We start from the raw sequence: 18,707 nt of genomic DNA, 5'->3' as shown, positions 1-18,707 counted from the left end.
TCAATGCCTGGCTTGTAAAACTGTTTCAAAATCAAATATGACCAAAAGAATTTTTTAAAAATGTAAAAAGGGAATCATCTGGGGGTCCTGGGAGATGGCTTATGCATTAAAATCATGTGCTGCTCTTCCAGAGAACCCAAGTTTGATTCCTGTCACATACACATAGTGGCTGGTAGCAGTCTCTAACTCCATTTCCAAGGGTCTGATGCTCTCCCTTCTGGCCTCCATGGGCACTGCATGCACGTGGTGTACACACATGCAGACAAAAACATCTGTACACATAAAATACATAAAATAAAAGTGAACATATCGGGGCTATAGTCTAACATCTTTTGGGCCAATGGGAGTCTTCGCTGAGAACTTTCTGGAACACTAGGCTGCCAGGACAGGGGTAAGCCTCCCAGTACTAGCAGCCCATTCAGAGCAAAGGGGGAGGAGACAGAGAGAGATGGAGGGAGAAAGCAAGTCAAGATGACAGTGAGCTCTTAGATTAAGTCATACAGGAGTGATAGCCTCGACCTTCCCAAGGACACAGCATCTAAGCACCTGTTTTAGTTTGCTTTCTATTTCAGTAATGAACTACCATGACCGGAAACAACTTGGGGAGGAAATGATTTACTTAGTTTACAGATCATAGTCCGTCATCAGGAAAGAAAAGGCAGGAGCTTGAAGCAGGAGCCACAAAGGAATACTTCTTACTGGCCTGCTTCTCCTGAGATTCTCAGCTCCCTTTCGTACATCGGCCAAGCCCACATGCCCAGGGGTGGCCTTGCTCACAGTGCGCCCGGCCCTCCTACACACAATAAATTAATGATGTCATAAAAGTAAAAAGCAAGGTTGGAGGTGTAACTCAGTGGTAGAGTTCTTTCCTAGCACAGGCTATAGGAGAACAGGATGAGGAGGTGGAGGAGCGGGAGGTGCGGTAGAAGTGACAAGCTCTCAGAACCGCTGTCGCATAGGGTTAGAGCCTGTTAGAAATCTATTCAAAATCTCAAACACAGTTCAGTTAAAAGGTACCATTAGGAGCTTACATACCAGACTTGACCAGGTGTCTGCGGGGGGGGGGGGGAAGAAAAGCTGCCCACAGTTTGTTTCAGACAGAATAAGCAAGGTCTCTATGCTGTAAAACTGTTGCTAGGCATGTCTTCTTAGACTCCTCAGTAAATCACACCAAGGAATCACAGGGTGAAGTCAGTTCCTCCTTTGGTCTGTAGCAGGTGGGGACACAATCTGTCTCTGTGGAACCTGTCGCTAGGTTTGTGTGCCAAGTGTCTTTAACCAGTTGAGCTACCTCACCGGGTCATTTGGATTCTTTTTACTGGTCTTTAAACAGGGCTCTGTCTAATGGAGACATGACAGTATGATTCCTCCAGCCATCCCTGTCCCCCAGTAAACATCACACGTACTCTCTCATCACTGGGACATCTTGGTACATTTCTCTCGGCCGTGGGCTGTTTAACTATATTGCCTCTCTTTCCCCATCATCTCTGTAAGGACAGAACCAACCCTATTGGGTCTTGCTCTCTATTACATTCCCAGCAGTCAGCAGTATGGAATGCCTAATTTATCATTTGTTAGTTTGAGATGGTGGCAAGTCTGGTATTACATTTACTGTCTCTCCAAGGATGTCTGAGCAGCTAACCTAGTTTTCAGAGTAGGCCTCCATTTGTCCCTGTCTGTCTCTCCTCTCCATGTCTGGGTCTCTCAATCCATAGTTTATAATTGTTCCATGCATGATTTAACCTGGAGATTCTTTCGTCGAAAACCTAAATTCGGAAACCACGCGCAATGCTTTCTGACCCCAAACCCTATCCAGTCCTGCTTCAAACAAGTCGTTGCCCCAAGTTTGGTAAATAAATGAATGAATGAATGAAACAGCACACGCAAACAGCACAGGTTAAGCCCTTTGTCAAGGTGAGAACGGTAGACGGTTCGCAAAGGTTATTATCAGCAGGAGTCTAAGTGGGAAAAACAGCCCGAGTCACCCTAGGCTTTCTGCAGCAGTTCTGAACCCCAGGTACCAGGGCCAAGCTTTCCAGCCCGAGGCTCCGCCCTCCGGTGTACGCGCGCCCCCTCCTTCCCGAGCCAGAGGAAGTGACGTCACCGCATGGCAACCGTTGCCAAGGAGCGGTCTCTAAGAACCCGCAAGCGCCCCAGTGCCTCCCGAGGGTGGGGAGGTGGTTTCGTGAGGAGGTTTTGAGGTAACCCCGCCAACTCGCGGTCGGGAACTCCGCGAACCCCCGAGTCCCGTCAAGCTGCGCCCGCTCCCGGCCGGTGACGGCAGCAGGGCCTGGCGGGGGGCGGGGGGTCGGCCGCGCGGGTCCCCCTCGGTTCCCGGGCGTCGCAGGAGGCCTTGGGCCTGCGCGCGCTGCCCCGGCTGGGCCGGATACCACGCGCGTCCTGGTTTTAATTCTTGCCCCGGCTCCCCCTGGGTGCTGCAGTGGGTGAGTGCTGGTGAATTAGCTCGGCCGGTTGCGCTGGAAGAGGGAGAGTAATTGCTTTTGCTAATTTTAGCACGCAGCGCCCGGCGGGCAGCGACAGCCCTACCTGGTTCAAGAGCATCTCTGTCCTCTGAAAGCTGGTGGGGCAACGCGGGGCGCGGGCACCCCAGCTCATTTCTTTCCTTAAAAAAAAAAGTTTGGAAACTTGGCGTGTATTAGTTGCGCATAATGGGTACCATTGTATTCACACATGCATACATATAGTGTATTCCATCACCCCATCCCCGTTTCTCGCTCTTCACCTTCCTGCTCCAACTGAATCCATTTCCTAACCCATCTCCCTTCGACTTTTTTGCCCCCACCTCATTCCCCTTTTCTTTTTTGGAGGTCCAATGAGTTTAATTATGGTTTCCCTCCCCTAGCAACCATTAAGTTGCCTGTAATAATCGTGAGCCCCTCCCCTTTTCTTCTCTTGACAACATTTCCTTGCTTATCCAGATATTTGGTTTGGTTTTGTGTTTCTCAAAGAAGAAAAAGTCGTATGGACAACTTCTAAATTAGTTTAAATATATGTGGATATCAGGATGTGTATTATATTTTTACAGTTGAAAACTTGAGCCTCCCAAGTTTTTAAAAAGTAAAGATATTCCCTGTAATTTATTTATTTATGGCTTGTTTTTTGAGACAATGGTTCTCTGTAGAGCCCTGGCTGCCCAGGAACTCACTCTGTAGACCAGGCTGGCCTCAAACTCAGAGATCCTCCTGCCTCTGCCTCCTAGCACTGAGATTAAAATTGCACACTACTATCCCTGAGATAGTCTTTATATATAAACTTAAAAGAAACCTTAAATTTAGCAACTATACTGGTTGTGCCATCCTTTATCTTTTAAAACAACTTTATTTCCTTCCTTCTAGCTTCCTTCCTCCTTTCCTTCCTTCCTTTCTTCCTTTCTTTTTAAATGTCTTCTAAATGTAAGCTTTACCCACCCAATTAAAGAACCCATTTCATGCCAGACTTGGTGGCTCTTGATTTTAATCCCAGCACTCAGGAGAGAGAAGCTTGGTCTACACAGTGAATTCCAGGCCAGCTAAGGCTACACAGCAAAACCTGTTTTAAAAGGAGAGAGAGAGAGAGAGAGAGAGAGAGAGAGAGAGAGAGAGAGAGAGAGAGAGAGAGAGAGAGAGAGAGAGAGAGAGAGAGAGAGAGAGAGAGAGAGAGAGAGAGAGAGAGAGAGAGAGAGAGAGGTATGGAGTAAGATGCTCAGGGCTTACTTTATGTCTTGAGTGAAACAGTATCTGTCTCATAGTTTTAACTAAGAAAGCATTGAGATGACTTTGTCTTCTTGTCCGCCTCATCTTTTCCAGTTTAAGAGGGTCTTATAGTGCAGCCCCGGCTGGCCTTAAACTTTGCCTCCTTCTTTCTCAGCCGCCCCACTTCTGGGCTTACAGTGTGGTGCAGTACTCAGGAATAGCAGTTCAGTTTTGTTGCTGTGATTTTGACAAGGTCTCAAGTCGCCCAAGCGGCTTTGACCTCATACTGAGTAGCCAAGCAAGGGCCACCTTGAACTTGTGATCTTCCTGCTTCCACCTCCTGAGTGCTGACGTTACAGGCCTGCTCACGGACCTCCAGTTAATTCAGTGCTGGGAATCAAACCCAGGGCTTCCTACTACATGTTAGGCAAGCCATCATAAATCCCCAGCCCAGCACTTCATTTTGTAAAGCAATTTCCCTTGGTAAAGCCATTTCAGCTGTTAAGAAATCAGTTATTCAATTTTAATTAAAAATTTAAAAACTAAATTTTAAAATATTTATTTTATAAATATGAATGCTTTGCTTGTTATGTATGTGTGCCACATGGATGCCTGATGCTGCAGATGTTCAGAAGATCCCCTGGAAACGAAGTTAGGGGTACTTGTGAGTCACCACATGGGTTCTGGGAACCAAACCCAGGGTACTCTCCAATTTTTTAAGGCTATGATCTTCTGTAACAGCCTTTTATGCTCAGGCTTCCAGGTTGTTTGTTTTGCTTTCCAGCTCGAGGCCAATGAACAAGTTCATTCAGCCTAGCAGAAAAAAATCACCGCCTCAGTCTCGATATGTGTTCAGAATGGAACTGGATAGATTCTGAGAGAGAGAGAGAGAGAGAGAGAGAGAGAGAGAGAGAGAGAGAGAGAGAGAGAGAGAAAGGCCCCTAAGAAACTAGAACAACAAAAAGTTGCCTAAGGAAAGCTGTGCTGGTGGTGTGATGGGCACGGAGGACAGACAGGCTGTGTTCCTTGAGGATTTCCTGAGAGATTGTGAACCCGAACAGGGCCTTGGAGAGTGGTGAGATCCACTCCAGCTAAGGAGGGAAAAGGAGGAGCAATCATTGCTAGGCAGAAAGAGAACAGCGTTGATTGAACGTAGGCGGAAGTGGGAGCAGCGACTGGGCTCAAGTTTCAGAGTGAAAGGTTGAGTTGAGTTGGGTCATACAGGTCTTGAGAGCTTTATTTCATAAGAAATGAGAATCTTACAAATGATCTGAGGAAAGGTGGAGGCCAGAATGCTGGAAACTGCTTCCTCACTGAAGGCAAATGGAAACCAAGGCCTGAAATACACAGGGTAGCAGAGCTGAGGTCTACCAGGCTAACCCAGTAATAGTAACATGGGGGCAGGGAGCATTTGGAGATCTAAACAGCACTGAAGAATAGGCCTGGCCTGAAGTGTATGGGCCCCATTTGCATTCCCTGGTTGAGGCAAAGCACAGATACGGGCTCAGGGTTGCCAGATCTGATTTTCAAAGGGATAAGATCTGGATTCTATCATGAAATATGATTTTTTAAAAATATGAGTTAACCAATTAAAAAAAAAAAGCTTGCCTATAATTCTGTCTTTAAGCCAGGGTAAAAACTGTATTGGGGGCGGTTCTAATGCGGGTGGACATTATTGTCCATTTGTCTGTGTTTAGGTGCGTCAGAGTTGATACTGAAGCAGGTCGATATTGAATATTAGCAGCATATACAGACTTCATACTGAAATCTTCATATTCTGATTTCTTTCAATAAAACTGGCTTGTCCTAGCATTATGTATGTAGTGCAGAAGTATCCCTCTCTACCTACTTCCTATGAATTTAATTCTGATTTCTCCCAACACGTTAGCTACCAAGATTGAGGATTCCTCACTCCTCTTTTTTTCTTTTCTCTCTATAGTTTTAAGCTATAACATTAATCATGAGTGACCAAATCAAATTCATCGTGGACAGCCTTAATAAGGAGCCTTTTAAGAAGAACTATAACTTAATCACATTTGATTCTTTGGGACCAATGCAACTATTACAAGTTCTCAATGATGTCCTGGCTGAGATTGACCCCAAGGTAAGTTTTCAAGATGTTTCTTTGTAATGAAAAGTGTAGGAGGATCGCCCACCTTTGCCTCTTAATTAACTGTTGTGGGTGTGTGGAAGAGTCCGTTCCTGGGTCTCATTTACCTGCTCGTAAGGAGGAGTTAATGAACTTTCAGGCGTCTCTGCCAACCCACATTTATGTTACCTACTTAAAGGTTTTAGTTTTTTACATTTCATTTATTTTGTGTGCATGTGGGTGGGGCATGTACATGCTGTGTGCATGTGGGTGGGGTATGTACATGCTGTGTGCATGTGGGTGGGCATGTACATGCTGTGTGCATGTGTGGGGACATGTACGTGCTGTGTGCATTTGTGGTGGGTGTGTACATGCTATCAAACCCGTGTGGAGGTCAGAGGACAACTTGCAGGCATCAGTTTCCTTCACCATGTGGATCCCTGTGATCCTTGCCAGGCTCGGTGGCAGACCCATTTTTACCCAGTGAGCCGTTTCACTGGTCCCTCAGTTATCTACTTATTTAGACATTATTTCTCTTCTTCTAGACACAAATAGATTTGGTCCTGGAATAAAGATACATTTTATAAAAGGTTTTATTATCTTGCAAGTTAGTTCATGTCTTTTATTCACTTTCCCATTGGAGACTTTAGAAGCTTGACATTAAAAATGTGAATCCTGATCTGACTTGGAATTAGGGAGTCTGTGCTTAATCTGTTTTATGAAGAGACCATTCTTTGTGGTATGCTGTAGCAGAACAAACTTGTCGATGAGTTTAAATATCTTTCTTTGTTAAACACACAAGGATAACATATCTTTCAACTTCTTTGTTTGTTAGCAAGATGTTGATATCAGAGAGGAGATGCCTGAGCAGACAGCCAAACGAATGTTGAATCTTCTTGGTATCCTTAAGTACAAACCTCCGGGAAATGCCACAGACATGTAAGGATCTGCTCACATACCATGCTTCTTACAGCCGCTTTAAAGTCTGAAACTCCAGATGATACAGTTGGTCTTTTTGGGTGCCACTTGGTCCTCCCTCATCTGATGGCCTTAGGGCATCACAGAATTTGAAAATCAACAATTCTAATCCTTCTAACGCTGTTTTGTTACATAGAAGTCTTAAGTAGGTCAGTTCTTCCTCTCTCACCAGCAGTCAGGCACATACCATTTATGATTTGTGTCATTACATAAAAACAGCTCTGGGGCCCGAAGAATCTGCTGCTCCTCCAGAGGGCCTGAGTTTGGTGGCTCACAACCACCTACAGCTCCAGCTCCAGGGGATCATACATTCTCTACTGGCCTCTCAGGGCATAAACACACAGACACACAGACACACAGACACACACACACACACACACACACACACACACACACACAGAGCATATACTTACACAAATATACACATGCACGTTAATATAAATAAATAAATCTTAAGAAACCAAACCAACTAGAATGCTGGCCAGCCAGTACAGTATTAAGGTTAACTCTGCCGACTAATGGTTTCAGCACAGCTTCTTGGATACTTGAGTGCTTTCCTGAGGATGTAACTTTCTGACTAATGTAAGGCTCATCAGCCTTGTATCCATATTTTAAAAGTAGTTGTCTATAGCAATCGGGATTAACCCTGTAAGTCACCCTTTGAACAAAGGCTGCCTTTTCTAGCTGTGCTGACGAGCATCTCTGTGTTTCCACTTTAGGAGTACCTTCCGTCAGGGCTTGGTAATTGGAAGTAAACCTGTGATTTACCCAGTGCTCCACTGGCTTCTTCAGCGGAGTAATGAACTAAAGAAAAGGGCATATTTAGCTCGTTTCTTAATAAAACTGGAAGTGCCAAGTGAGTTTCTTCAAGATGAGACCGTGGCTGACACCAATAAACAGGTACACAGCAATGATGAACACTGCCTGAGCCAGTGTAAATCGCTTTTTAATTGTTATTTTAGAGTTCCAGGTGATACCAGAAGGGAAAATGGTATCAGCTCATGGTCAGCTGGAGTTAAGTCTAAAACTGTGGCTTTTTTTTTTTTTCCCCACAAATACTGTTTAGTGCTAGGACCTATGAATAGGAAATGAAGATGTTCAAGTACTTTCTGTGCTTAGTACTTCTCCCAAGCTTGAGATTGCAGGGCGCTGTGCTCATCAGTAAGGCAATCGTGTAGTTTGTCATCCGATTGAGAGAGAAGCTGATCACCAGGACAAATGATAGACGTTCATTCATCCTCCCTCCGCCCAGTTGGAATATGTGGGCCCTGCAGCTGAGCTAGGCCTTGCAGTTTCTCAGGACAGAGGGAGGATGGGAAGTTTGAAGTTGCAATGTATTTTTCTCATCATCATTGCATTCTGACCTCGGGTCTTTATAGCTAGTGATGATGAGGATTCAGCTGCTCTGGGTCCTGGGTCCTCATGTCACCAGGTACTTGCCTGACCAAAGACTGTAGAAACAGAGTAACCAGTGTAGGCTTCAAAGAGTTTTAGTTTTTTATACTTTCACCTCATAGTAGTTAGGTTGATTTGGGGCAGTTTGTTACAAAGTTTGTCATTCTGTCTTCTTTTCAAGTAGACTATGAGGTCCATGGAGACAGGTGTCAAGTTTATAATGTCCATCTTTTTTTTCCTCCAGGATTTGGTACAGTAGCTTCTGTATGTTGATTGCTCAGTACTGGACTGAATCAAAATAATGAACTGGAGGCTTTCATTTTTCATCAGTGTAGTGTTAATGGTGGCACTAAAACTGTAGTTAGTATTGATGTCTTAAAGCCGCAGCTATACAAGTACACAGGTCAGATGCCCTAGTAGGCATTTATCTGATAAAGGAGACAGGGATGTGTGTGTGTGTGGAGTGTGTCTGCTCCTCCCAACACCCTTCATAAATGCTCCCTATATATCATGTAGACCACTAGCAGGGATTTTAAAAGAGTGCATTTTGAATATATGTTTGATATGTATTTGATAATGTAAATAAACCTTCTAGAGGAAGTTTATTAATAGTATCTTTTAATATGCTCAGCCAATTAAGGGGATAAAAAGTAATAAAGATGTTGTTCTTGAAGCATGTCCAAGGGTATATGTTCTAAAAAAGAGACACATTTAGCAAAAACACTAATAAACATTGTGTGCTATCTTTCTCAATGAAAAGCTTTAGAGTGGATACTTTGTAGATTTATAGCATATTATCAGTCACAAGTATTGATTTTTCTGATATTGTTATTTTAAAAAACCACAGTGGTGTGTGTGGTGCTAGAGATTGACCAGATCTTAGGCATACTAGGTACATGTTCTACCACTGAGCTACACTTTCAGACCTGACAGTGCCCTAAAATTAGGATAAGAGCTGTGGATGGTGAGTTTCATTAACTCGACTACTCTGTATTACGCACCTATGCAGATCATGTCCTACAGAATGCCCGAGGGCTGTGAAGGTCTGTATGACAAGTTCTTACCCTCCTGGCTCTTGCTATTTCCTGGAAGGAGCCAGACAGGCAACTCCTCTGTTATAACATGATATCTCTGATAGACAGCCTTAGGATAGTGGTATCTATACCACTATTTATTGGGATGAATCTGTGATTCGGATTAGGAGGGAATGTGTCGTGAGCGTTCTCAGAGGACATAGAGCAGGTAACCTGCAGGTGGGAGCATAGACTGTTCCAGGTTGGCAGAGCTAGAGGGTAGACTGTGAGGAGCCGAGCAGTTCTTGTTTTTAGATACTATCTAGTGTGCAAAAATGTGAGGAGGTTTTGTTTTGTTTTGTTTTGTTTTTGAAACAAGGCTTTGATATGTAGCCCATTCTGAGTTCACACTCGAGATCCTGCCTCAGCCTTCTAGGGCCTAGAATGATGCTTATGCACCATACTGTTTTTAGTGCTGTTCCTCCAAGGACTGAAGTGATTGGTGAAGGGAGTGGGTGGTTCGGTGACGAGGACACTGCAGGATGGCGCTGCAACTGCTAACCTGCTGACTTCCTTTCCAGTATGAAGAGCTGATGGAAGCCTTTAAAACTCTGCATAAAGAGTGTGAGCAGCTCAAAACATCTGGGTTCTCTACAGCAGAAATCAGAAGGGTAAAGAAATATCTATTTGGACTTGAATAATGCTGTGTTTAGCTTTTTCTGATTTTAGTTATTCAACATGAGTTTTAACTGTATGGAAACTAGGTATATGACTGCTTTTAATGACCTTTAATATGTTGTGTGTATGTCTTTGCATGTAGACATACGTATCCGTGTGTGTGCATGTAGAACCTAGAAGTCACCTGGAGTCTTTCCCTTCTATGTATGTTAGTTTTTGAGGCAGAATCTCTAATTGAACCCGAAGCTTAGGCTAATCTGACCGGGCAGCAAGCTCTCAATACCCATCTCCCCTTACCCCCAGCATTGAAATTAGAGGCACGCTCAGCCATGCCCAGCCTTTCCTCTGTCGGTCTCTACTGAAGAAATCAATGAGGGCACCAAGTGCATGTTTGATGTTGATATCTAGCAGGATTTAGAAATACTTCATTTTGAATCTTTATTTGATAGGTATCCTTCATATGATACAGAAAATGCAGAAAAGAACAAAAAGGGGAAAGTTGCATTGTGTTTATTTGAGAACACAGAACACATAATGACTCCATTTTGCTTTTTAAAATGAGGGTCAGAGGACTCCCTCAGGATCCCATCCTCCTTAGAGACAGGGTTTCTCGTAGGCCTGCAGCTCACTAATTAGGTTAGACTGTCTGGCCAGCAAAGCTCCGAGGTCCTCCTGTTTCAGCTCCCTGGTGCTGGGGTCCCAGGTGTGTGCTACCATGCCTGCTCATTGCGTAGGTCCTGAACTCCAGTCCTGGCTGCAGTTTGCTTGGCGAGCTTTGCTGGCCTAGCCATTCTCACAGTCTCACCAGTGAGTTTCACTGTTTTTTGTTTGTTTGTTTGTTTGTTTGTTTTTAATGTATCTCTGTGCGCATCTCTGTGGGAGCATGCACATGTGAGTACAGGTGTCTGCGGAGTCCAGAGAAGGATGTTGAAGCCCCAGGAGCTGGAGTCATAGGCAGTCATGGGAAGCCTAACGTGGGTGCTGGAAACTGAACTTGTGCATGTGTGCTCTTAGCCACTGAGCCATCTCTCCAGCTCCTGCTGCTTTGTAGTCATCCCATTGCATTTTCATTGTGACTACAGTGACCAAATCTATTTTCTGTTGTGCTTACACATTAATCGTGTTTACACTTTGGCTTTATTTTCTTTTGTTATTATAAATAATGCCATGATTTGCATGGCTGTATTTGTTTCTTTGCAGTGGTTTTTAAATGTAGAATTACTTATTAACGCACATAAATTACTTTAGGGCTTTTAATATATGTTCTCCAGAAAATATTTTTACATTCTGCCCAGGCATTTAAGTACTTTCCTTAAAGACTTGCTATTCTGACTTGCATGAATCTTGTATTTTTAGAATTCCTGAGTTATGAGTGCTATCTTTATATTCTCATTAAATCGGGGACATCAAAGTTTCTTCCTCAGGGAAGCTGTCCCTGACTCCCTAAATAGATCACGTTCCCTAGTTCTTTTCCTGTGATGGCATTCATTGCCCTTATAAGTGCCTTAATGTCTGTCTTTCTAACTGTGTGAAGCCCTAAGAAGGCAGGGATTGTGTCTCTGCGTCTTCACCACTGTATTCCCAGTGCCTGACATGGTCCTTGTCATAGGACAGGCCCTCGGTAGGAGTCTGTTGAATACGAGAAATGAAAGGTGAGCTCAGCTCTTTGAGATAAGGATGTCATCTCCTGTGTCCTGTGAGTGAACATAGAGATGGAAGAATCCTGAGGCTGACTTTAGTTTCATTCATTATTACTAAATATCCTTGAACCTGTTCTCTGTAACAGATTTAAAAAACCATGGTGACAGAAGAAATTAAAAAAGAGTTCAGTCCCAACCACATGCTCTCAGGATACCTGCTGCTGACATTTCTCTCCCTTGAAGGTGAACGATGCACAACAATTGCAGTGTGCTTCTTTCAAGCTGTGACAGTTTATGACTTTTTCTCATGTCATTAAATAGTCTTCTGTGTCATCTTGATGACTTTTGTTTTGTTACATTGTGGTTAATCATTGTCAGACATTTAGATTCTTTAAAATTTTTGCTGCAAAAAAAAATTTAGCTGCATTGGCATCAGTAGGAATCCTTATAGAAAAAGTCTGGGGGCTGGAGAGATGGCTCAGCGGTTAAGAGCACTGGCTGCTCTTCCAGAGGTTCTGAGTTCAAATCCCAGCAACCACATGGTGGCTCACAACCAACTGTACTGGGATCCAATGCCCTCGTCTGTTGTGTCTGAAGAGAGTGACAATGGACTCATATAAAATAAATAAATTAAAAAAAGAAAAAGTCTGACTCTGCTGGGTAGTACTAATGCATAGTTTTTGTTGTTGTTGTTGTTGTTTTGTTTTGTTTTTTTGGTTTTTCAAGACAGGGTTTCTCTGTGTAGCCCTGGCTTTCCTGGAACTCACTTTGTAGACCAGGCTGGCCTTGAACTCAGAATCCGCCTGCCTCTGCCTCCCGAGTGCTTAGTGCTTAGTTTTGATCCCAGCACTGGGGAAGCAGAAGCAGGCAGATTTCTGAGTTAGAGGCCAGCCTGGTCTCCAAGTGAGTTCCAAGACAGCCAGGGCTACACAGAGAAACCCTATCTTAACAAACATTCATAAACACACACACACACACACACACACACACACACACACCATGTAAATCCCAAGAATTGATCTCAGGTTGTCAGTCTAGGCACCAATTATCCTTACCCAATGACCAATGAGCCATCTTGTTGGCTGTTGTGAATATTTTCCTAGAACAGCCCATGTACAGAGTTCATAGCCTGAAGGGATACACGTTAGTTTTATGACTTCTTACATTATTTTTTTTTAACACAGCACTATCAATATTTCCTGAAATCCTACCAGTAATGGCTACCATTGTACATGTGACCTATAGGATTTCTGCATGAGCTTTTGGGTTTTGCTCGTTTTGTTTTGTTTTGCTTTGCTTTTGCTTGTTTGTTTAAGACAGAAATTTGTTTGCTTCTCTGATTTCTATATGAACTATTGTAGAGCTGATTTAAAAGAAGGTAGTTTATTTTTAATTTTTTTTCTTTTCACAGAGGTTGACAAAACAGTTTTAAAGGTGTGAGCCACCATGCCTGGCCATTCTTTTTTTTCATTTTAGTTTTTTGAGACAGGGTTTCTCTGTAGCCTTATCTGACCTGGAACTTGCTTTGTAGACCAGGCTGGCTTCAAACTCAAAGAGACCCAATTGCCTCTGTCTCCTGGGCACTGGGATTAAAGATTTGTGCCCCTACCACCAACAAACTTCAGTTTTACATTTTAAGAATACCATATGGGAGCTGGGCGTGGTGGCACAAGCCTTTAATCCCAGCACTCGGGAGGCAGAGGCAGGCAGATTTCTGAGTTCGAGGCCAGCTTCGTCTACAAAGTGAGTTCCAGGACAGCTAGACATATACAGAAACCCTGTCTCAAAAACAACAACAACAAAAACAAAAAAACAAAAAAAAAATACCGTATGGATAGGGCATGGTGGCACATGCCTTTAATTCTAGTACTAAGAGGCAGAAGCAGGTGGATATTTTGAAATTGAGGCCAGCCTGATCTACATAGTGAGTTCCAAGGCAGTCAGGATTATCTAGGGAGACCCTGTCTCAAAAACAAAACAAAACCAACCAACCAACTAACCAACCAACTGAATAAACAAACCCCCCATCATAACCTTAAAAATAGTTTTGATGGGAAATTGGCAGGATGTGTGGTTGGTATTTAACAGAGCAGATGGGCTGTCAGCAGCTGTTCGTGCATTTAGACCTGCACAAATTTCATTATGGAAGGTTTTGGAGACTCATGTAGGCATATTTGGAATCAGAGCACAAATGTACTGGCTGGCAGCTTTACCTTGCTGTGCTATAACCTGCTTCAGGTACTTTTCTAGATGAATGCCACGCTACCATTGTTTTTCTTCTTGCATAAATGAGCCTGGGGGAAATGAGAATGCCCTTAAATCAAAAGAGGGTCTTTGTTACTTGCTGCTCTGGCTATGATGGGATGGGAGACACAGGGCTTGGTCAAGCCTCACCTCATCCTGTAGACTGAGTGTGTTTTTTTTAATAACCTCTTTACTGCTTTTTAGGATATCAGCGCAATGGAGGAGGAAAAAGACCAGCTCATGAAGAGAGTTGAACGGCTGAAGAAGAGGGTAAGTTGTGAGTTACCCCATACACCTCAGCCCCGGTCCCAAGGACTGGCAGAGACTTAGGAATACAAGTAAAGCTTAAGCCAGGCCTGGGCGTCCAGTGGAGGACGGACTCACGTAACGCAGAAGGAAAGGGATCTCCCAGGCAGTAGCCCAGAGCTTTCAAGGACCTGTGTTGAAAGCTTGGCTGTCTTCTCTGGGGAGTACTGTTTACCAAGAGGAAATGATAAGTGGATGTCGGGTCACGTGACCTGCTAATGCCTTTCTCCAACTTGACAGTACCATGCACTACTTATTCTCTTGCTGTAGGTGGAGACCGTTCAGAACCATCAGCGAATGCTTAAAATAGCAAGACAGCTTCGAGTTGAGAAAGAGAGAGAAGAATTTCTTGCACAACAGAAACAGGAACAAAAGAATCAGGTATCCACAGGAAGTTTATACTCAGGACCGCAGAAGTAGCTCCTCTTGGCATTCAACTTGAAAGAAAAAAAAAGAAAATTTTTACAGTTTCTCATTTTCTATTGATGGATCCACTCTTTTTCTTTTGGATGGGTTTTATATGAGTGCATGAGTATGTGTGTGTGTGATTGTGTGTGTGAGTGTGTGTGTATGTGTGTGTATGTATATGTGAGTGTGACTGTATGTATATGTGTGTGAGTGTGTGTGTGTATGTGTGTGTATGTATATGTGAGTGTGAGTGTATGTATATGTGTGTGTGTGTGTGTGAGTGTATGTATATGTGAGTGTGACTGTATGTATATGTGTGTGAGTGTGTGTGTATGTGTGTGTATGTATATGTGAGTGTGAGTGTATGTATATGTGTGTGTGTGTGTGTGTATGTGAGTGTATGTATATGTGTGTGAGTGTGTGTGTGTGTGTGTGTGTGTGTGAGAGTTGCTGGGAATCAAGCCAGGAGCCTTTCTCATGCTGCACAAGTGCTCTATGATTGAGCTGTATCCCCAGTCAAGACTACTGTTTTTCTTTCCTTTGTTTCTTTATTTCCTTTTTTTCAGTATTTGAGGGTTGACCCTCAGACACACGTTAGACAAGCACTCTACAATGGAGCTGTATCCCCAGTATTTGTTTATTTTTTATTGTAACATGCAGTTTGCTTATTTGCCACTGGAATGAAACATGCAGGATCATGTGATCAGTGAAAGCAAAAGACTGTTCTCACTGCCTCAGACGCAGGGAGCCCAGTAATACTGTATGGTTAGCAGCTAACCTTAACTGCTACACAATAGAGCGATCTGTAGAGCAACCTGAGGCAAGTGCAGCCCAGAACACAGCACTTACACGTCATATGGAGCCTGAGAGGGTGCTGCTGGTGGTGACAGTGTCACAGAAACTCTTAAGTAATAGTAGTTGGGGACTCACAGTCACCCATACTGCCATACTTTGAAACTTCACCTTAAAGAAGAAAATATTTGGCTTTAAAGTATTACTTTAATTTATTAAACATCTGCCTTAAACTTTAAACATATATTTCAAATCAGTGTAATTTCTAAATTGCCAATTTAAGCTGGCAGCCAAGACATTTAGCTCTGTGTGATCTGACTTGGCAGCTCAGCAGTTTACTGCAGTGGTGGGTTCCATTCTCTGAGCCTCGGGTGGTTATTTAAGGTCAGGGTCTGGTGCCGAGGCATTACTGCCAATGTGTACAAGAAAACCTTGTTACGCAAGGGAAGGCAGGCACCTCTCTAAGAAATAGTTTCTTTAAAAAAATTATTCTATGAACTTTATTCTTTATTTATTTTGAGACAGGATCTTCCTATATAGTCCTTGCTGTTCTGGAGCTGACTATGTAGACTGGCCTTGAACTCACAGAGATCCTCCTGCCTCTGTCTCCCGAATTCTGGGATTAAAGGTGCATGCCACGACCTCCAAACTGAAGAGTTTTCTTGAATCGCTAGCTTAAGCAGTAACTAAAGAAAAATGTTCTGGAAGAATTTTTAAAATTTTATATGAGGGGCTAGAGAGACGATGGTTTAGTAGATAAGAGCATGTGCTGCTCTCGCAGGAGACCCCAGTGTGGTTCCCAGCACCCACATAGGACAGCTCACAGCTTCCTATGACTAATTCCAGTGGATCAGACACTCTTGTCTGGCACACATGCACACAGTCATGAATACACTGAAGCACACACATACACACACACACACACATAAACACACACACTCACATACAAAATACAATAAATAAACAGTTAAATTAACACAAAAATACATTGAGAAAACTAGTTACGTTTTTGGTTTAGTGCAGTTATTTTCTCAGTACTTCCCTGTTTCTTCTATAGAGTAGGAATCCCGTATATCTCCCATTGCTTGTCTATGTAAGCATTATCTCAGCGGACTGAGCAAGTAATAAGTTGCCTTATCGTTTAAAGCTGTTTCATGCGGTGCAGAGATTGCAGAGAGTGCAAAACCAGCTGAAGAGCATGCGGCACGCAGCGGCAGATGCAAAGCCTGAGAGTAAGTGAGTCACTCCGTGATGCAGAGGACTAGAAAGTAGTAATTTACCCCAGGATAGCCCTGAAGATGACTCGTAGGCATTAGTTGTTTCAGCATTTTAGAGGATCATTTTGTTACCTGTCTGGTCAAAGGGAATCCTGATTTTAAAAACAAAAACAAACCATGGGTTTTCAAAAATGGTTTTCTGCCTCCTGTTTTCAGTCAAATGGTGAACATAATGTAACTGTGGAGGTTGCTCGTCCCTGTGTGCTTAGGATGCGTGCAATGGATGGAAAAAATATGAATCTTGTCAAGGCTCAAAAGAAGAAGAATCAAGGTTGGCGATTATAGCACAACCTTTAATCCCAGCACTTGGGAGGCAGAGGCAGCAGATCTCTGTGAGTTTGAGGCCAGCCTGGTCTACAGAATGAGTTCCAGGACAGCCAGGGCTACACAGAGAGAAATCCTGTCTCAAAAAAAAAAAAAAAAATCAACTACTAGACCTTGAAGCTGAATGTTTTCTATGGCCTGGTTTGTAGGGTAGTGAGTGGGTAATAAGGTGGATGTTCCGGCTGATCTCTTCTTAGCTCGGGCAGGTGACAAGCTGTTTTCATGACCCACTTAATCCCATCCCAGGCACTGAATGTCTCCTTGCTCATCCCAAAGGAGGTCACACAAGCTAAGAGCAGAGCATGCTCTCATTTGTGTTTTGAACTGGAGAAATATCACAATGTGAATATCTAGCCGAGGGTGGGATAATAACCTATAAATAGTACATGATACATAGGATACCAGTACTAAATGCAACAGATAATCACAGGTGTTGGCAAGATGCACAGAAATTGGGATCCTCATATTTGTTTGTGGAAATGTAAAGGATGTAGCTTCTTTGAAAAACAGTTTAGAAATATCTCAAAATGCTAAAAATTATTATCATATGAACTTCTAATTCTTTCCTTTTTTTTTTTTTTAAAACATTTGTGAGGGGGCACATGTGCCGCTATATGAGTATCAAGGTCAGAGGACAACTCGTGGGAGTTGGTTTTCTTCTATCGTGTGGGCTCCATAGCAGACTCAGATCGCCAGGTCTGGTTGGTGGCAAGCACCCTGACTTGCTGAGTCATGTCACCAGCTCCAGAACCACTGTCCCTACTCTTAGGCATATTCTTAAGCAATGTAAAACATCTGTTCACACAAAAACATACATGTGCGTAGCAGCATTATTTGTAATAAGCAAAAGAGTTGAAGCAACCCACATGTACCTAACCTGTGTATTTATACAGTGGAACATTGCTTTGTCACCAAAGGGGATGAAGTTCTAATACATGCTTATGACATAGGTGAACCTCAAAAATATAACTTTAAGAAGCCAATCACAAAAGACCATGTATTGTATGGTACTATTTATGAGAACATCCATAGAGGACTGGAGAGATAGCTCAGTGGTTAAGAGCACTGACTGCTCTTCTAGAGATCCTGAGTTCAATTCCCAGCAACCACATGGCAGCTCACAACCATCCGTAATGTGATCTGACGCCCTCTCTGGCACGCAGGTGTACATGCAGATAGAACATACATCATCATCATCATCATAATCCTAATAATAATAATAATGAGGAGGAGGAGGAGATGATCTATAGAAATAGAAATCAATAGTTTTCTAGGGCTGGGAAGAAACAGGTAGAGGTAAGTGCCTACAAATGAGTTCAGAGACTTCTTTGCTAATAATGACCTAATAAATTGTTCTGGTGGTTAGATAACTGTTTATATACTGAAATTATTGAATTGTGCCTCTGAATGAGTGAACTTGGTGGCAGTTGAGTGCTAGCCCAATAAAGCTATTAAGGGATAGTGCAGGGGCTGGAGTAGTGGCTCAGTAGTTAAAACGGTAAAATGACTTAGCACTTGTAGCTCTTACAGAGGACCTAGGTTCGGTTCCCAGCACCCACACAACAGCTTACAACCATCTGCATCTTCAGCTCCAGGAGATCTGCTATCCTTCTCTAACATCTGTGGGCACTGCATACATGTGGTGTACAGACATACAGTGTAGGCAAAATACCCAGACACAAAATAAAATAAACTCTAAAAAAGAAAAGGAAAGGAAAGAAAAAAAGAGAAATGAATAGGAACCTTGCATTGACATGCTGAGTAGCCAGTACTTGTCATTTCCGGCTTTGTGTATCATTTCTCATTCATCCCGGGCTAAGTTCCAGTTCCAGGAGTAAGCATACAGTTAGTTGTGGATGTCCTTTATTTAA

At 43.1% G+C, this 18,707-nt stretch overlaps 1 protein-coding gene across 3 annotated transcripts in view; it reads left to right on the top strand.

The window, feature by feature from the left end:
* Positions 1-2,094: 2,094 nt before the first annotated feature.
* Ift81 (intraflagellar transport 81) overlaps positions 2,095-18,707 on the top strand; it is a 73,705-nt gene continuing 57,092 nt past the window's right edge. The window contains exons 1-8 of one of the 3 annotated variants that reach the window (XM_021162438.2): positions 2,095-2,444; positions 5,632-5,796; positions 6,617-6,720; positions 7,479-7,659; positions 9,749-9,838; positions 13,934-13,999; positions 14,306-14,416; positions 16,383-16,467. In XM_021162438.2, coding sequence (XP_021018097.1) covers positions 5,653-5,796; positions 6,617-6,720; positions 7,479-7,659; positions 9,749-9,838; positions 13,934-13,999; positions 14,306-14,416; positions 16,383-16,467 — 781 coding nt within the window. In that variant the 5' untranslated portion in view covers positions 2,095-2,444; positions 5,632-5,652. The remainder of the gene's footprint in view (positions 2,445-5,631; positions 5,797-6,616; positions 6,721-7,478; positions 7,660-9,748; positions 9,839-13,933; positions 14,000-14,305; positions 14,417-16,382; positions 16,468-18,707) is intronic. The other 2 variants (XM_021162437.2, XM_021162439.2) reach the window with 2 other exon arrangements.

Source organism: Mus caroli, chromosome 5 (assembly GCF_900094665.2).
Source record: "Mus caroli chromosome 5, CAROLI_EIJ_v1.1, whole genome shotgun sequence".
Taxonomy (NCBI): domain Eukaryota; kingdom Metazoa; phylum Chordata; class Mammalia; order Rodentia; family Muridae; genus Mus; species Mus caroli.
The sequence above is the reverse complement of the archived record's forward strand: the minus strand, read 5'-3'. Positions and strand labels throughout refer to the sequence as shown.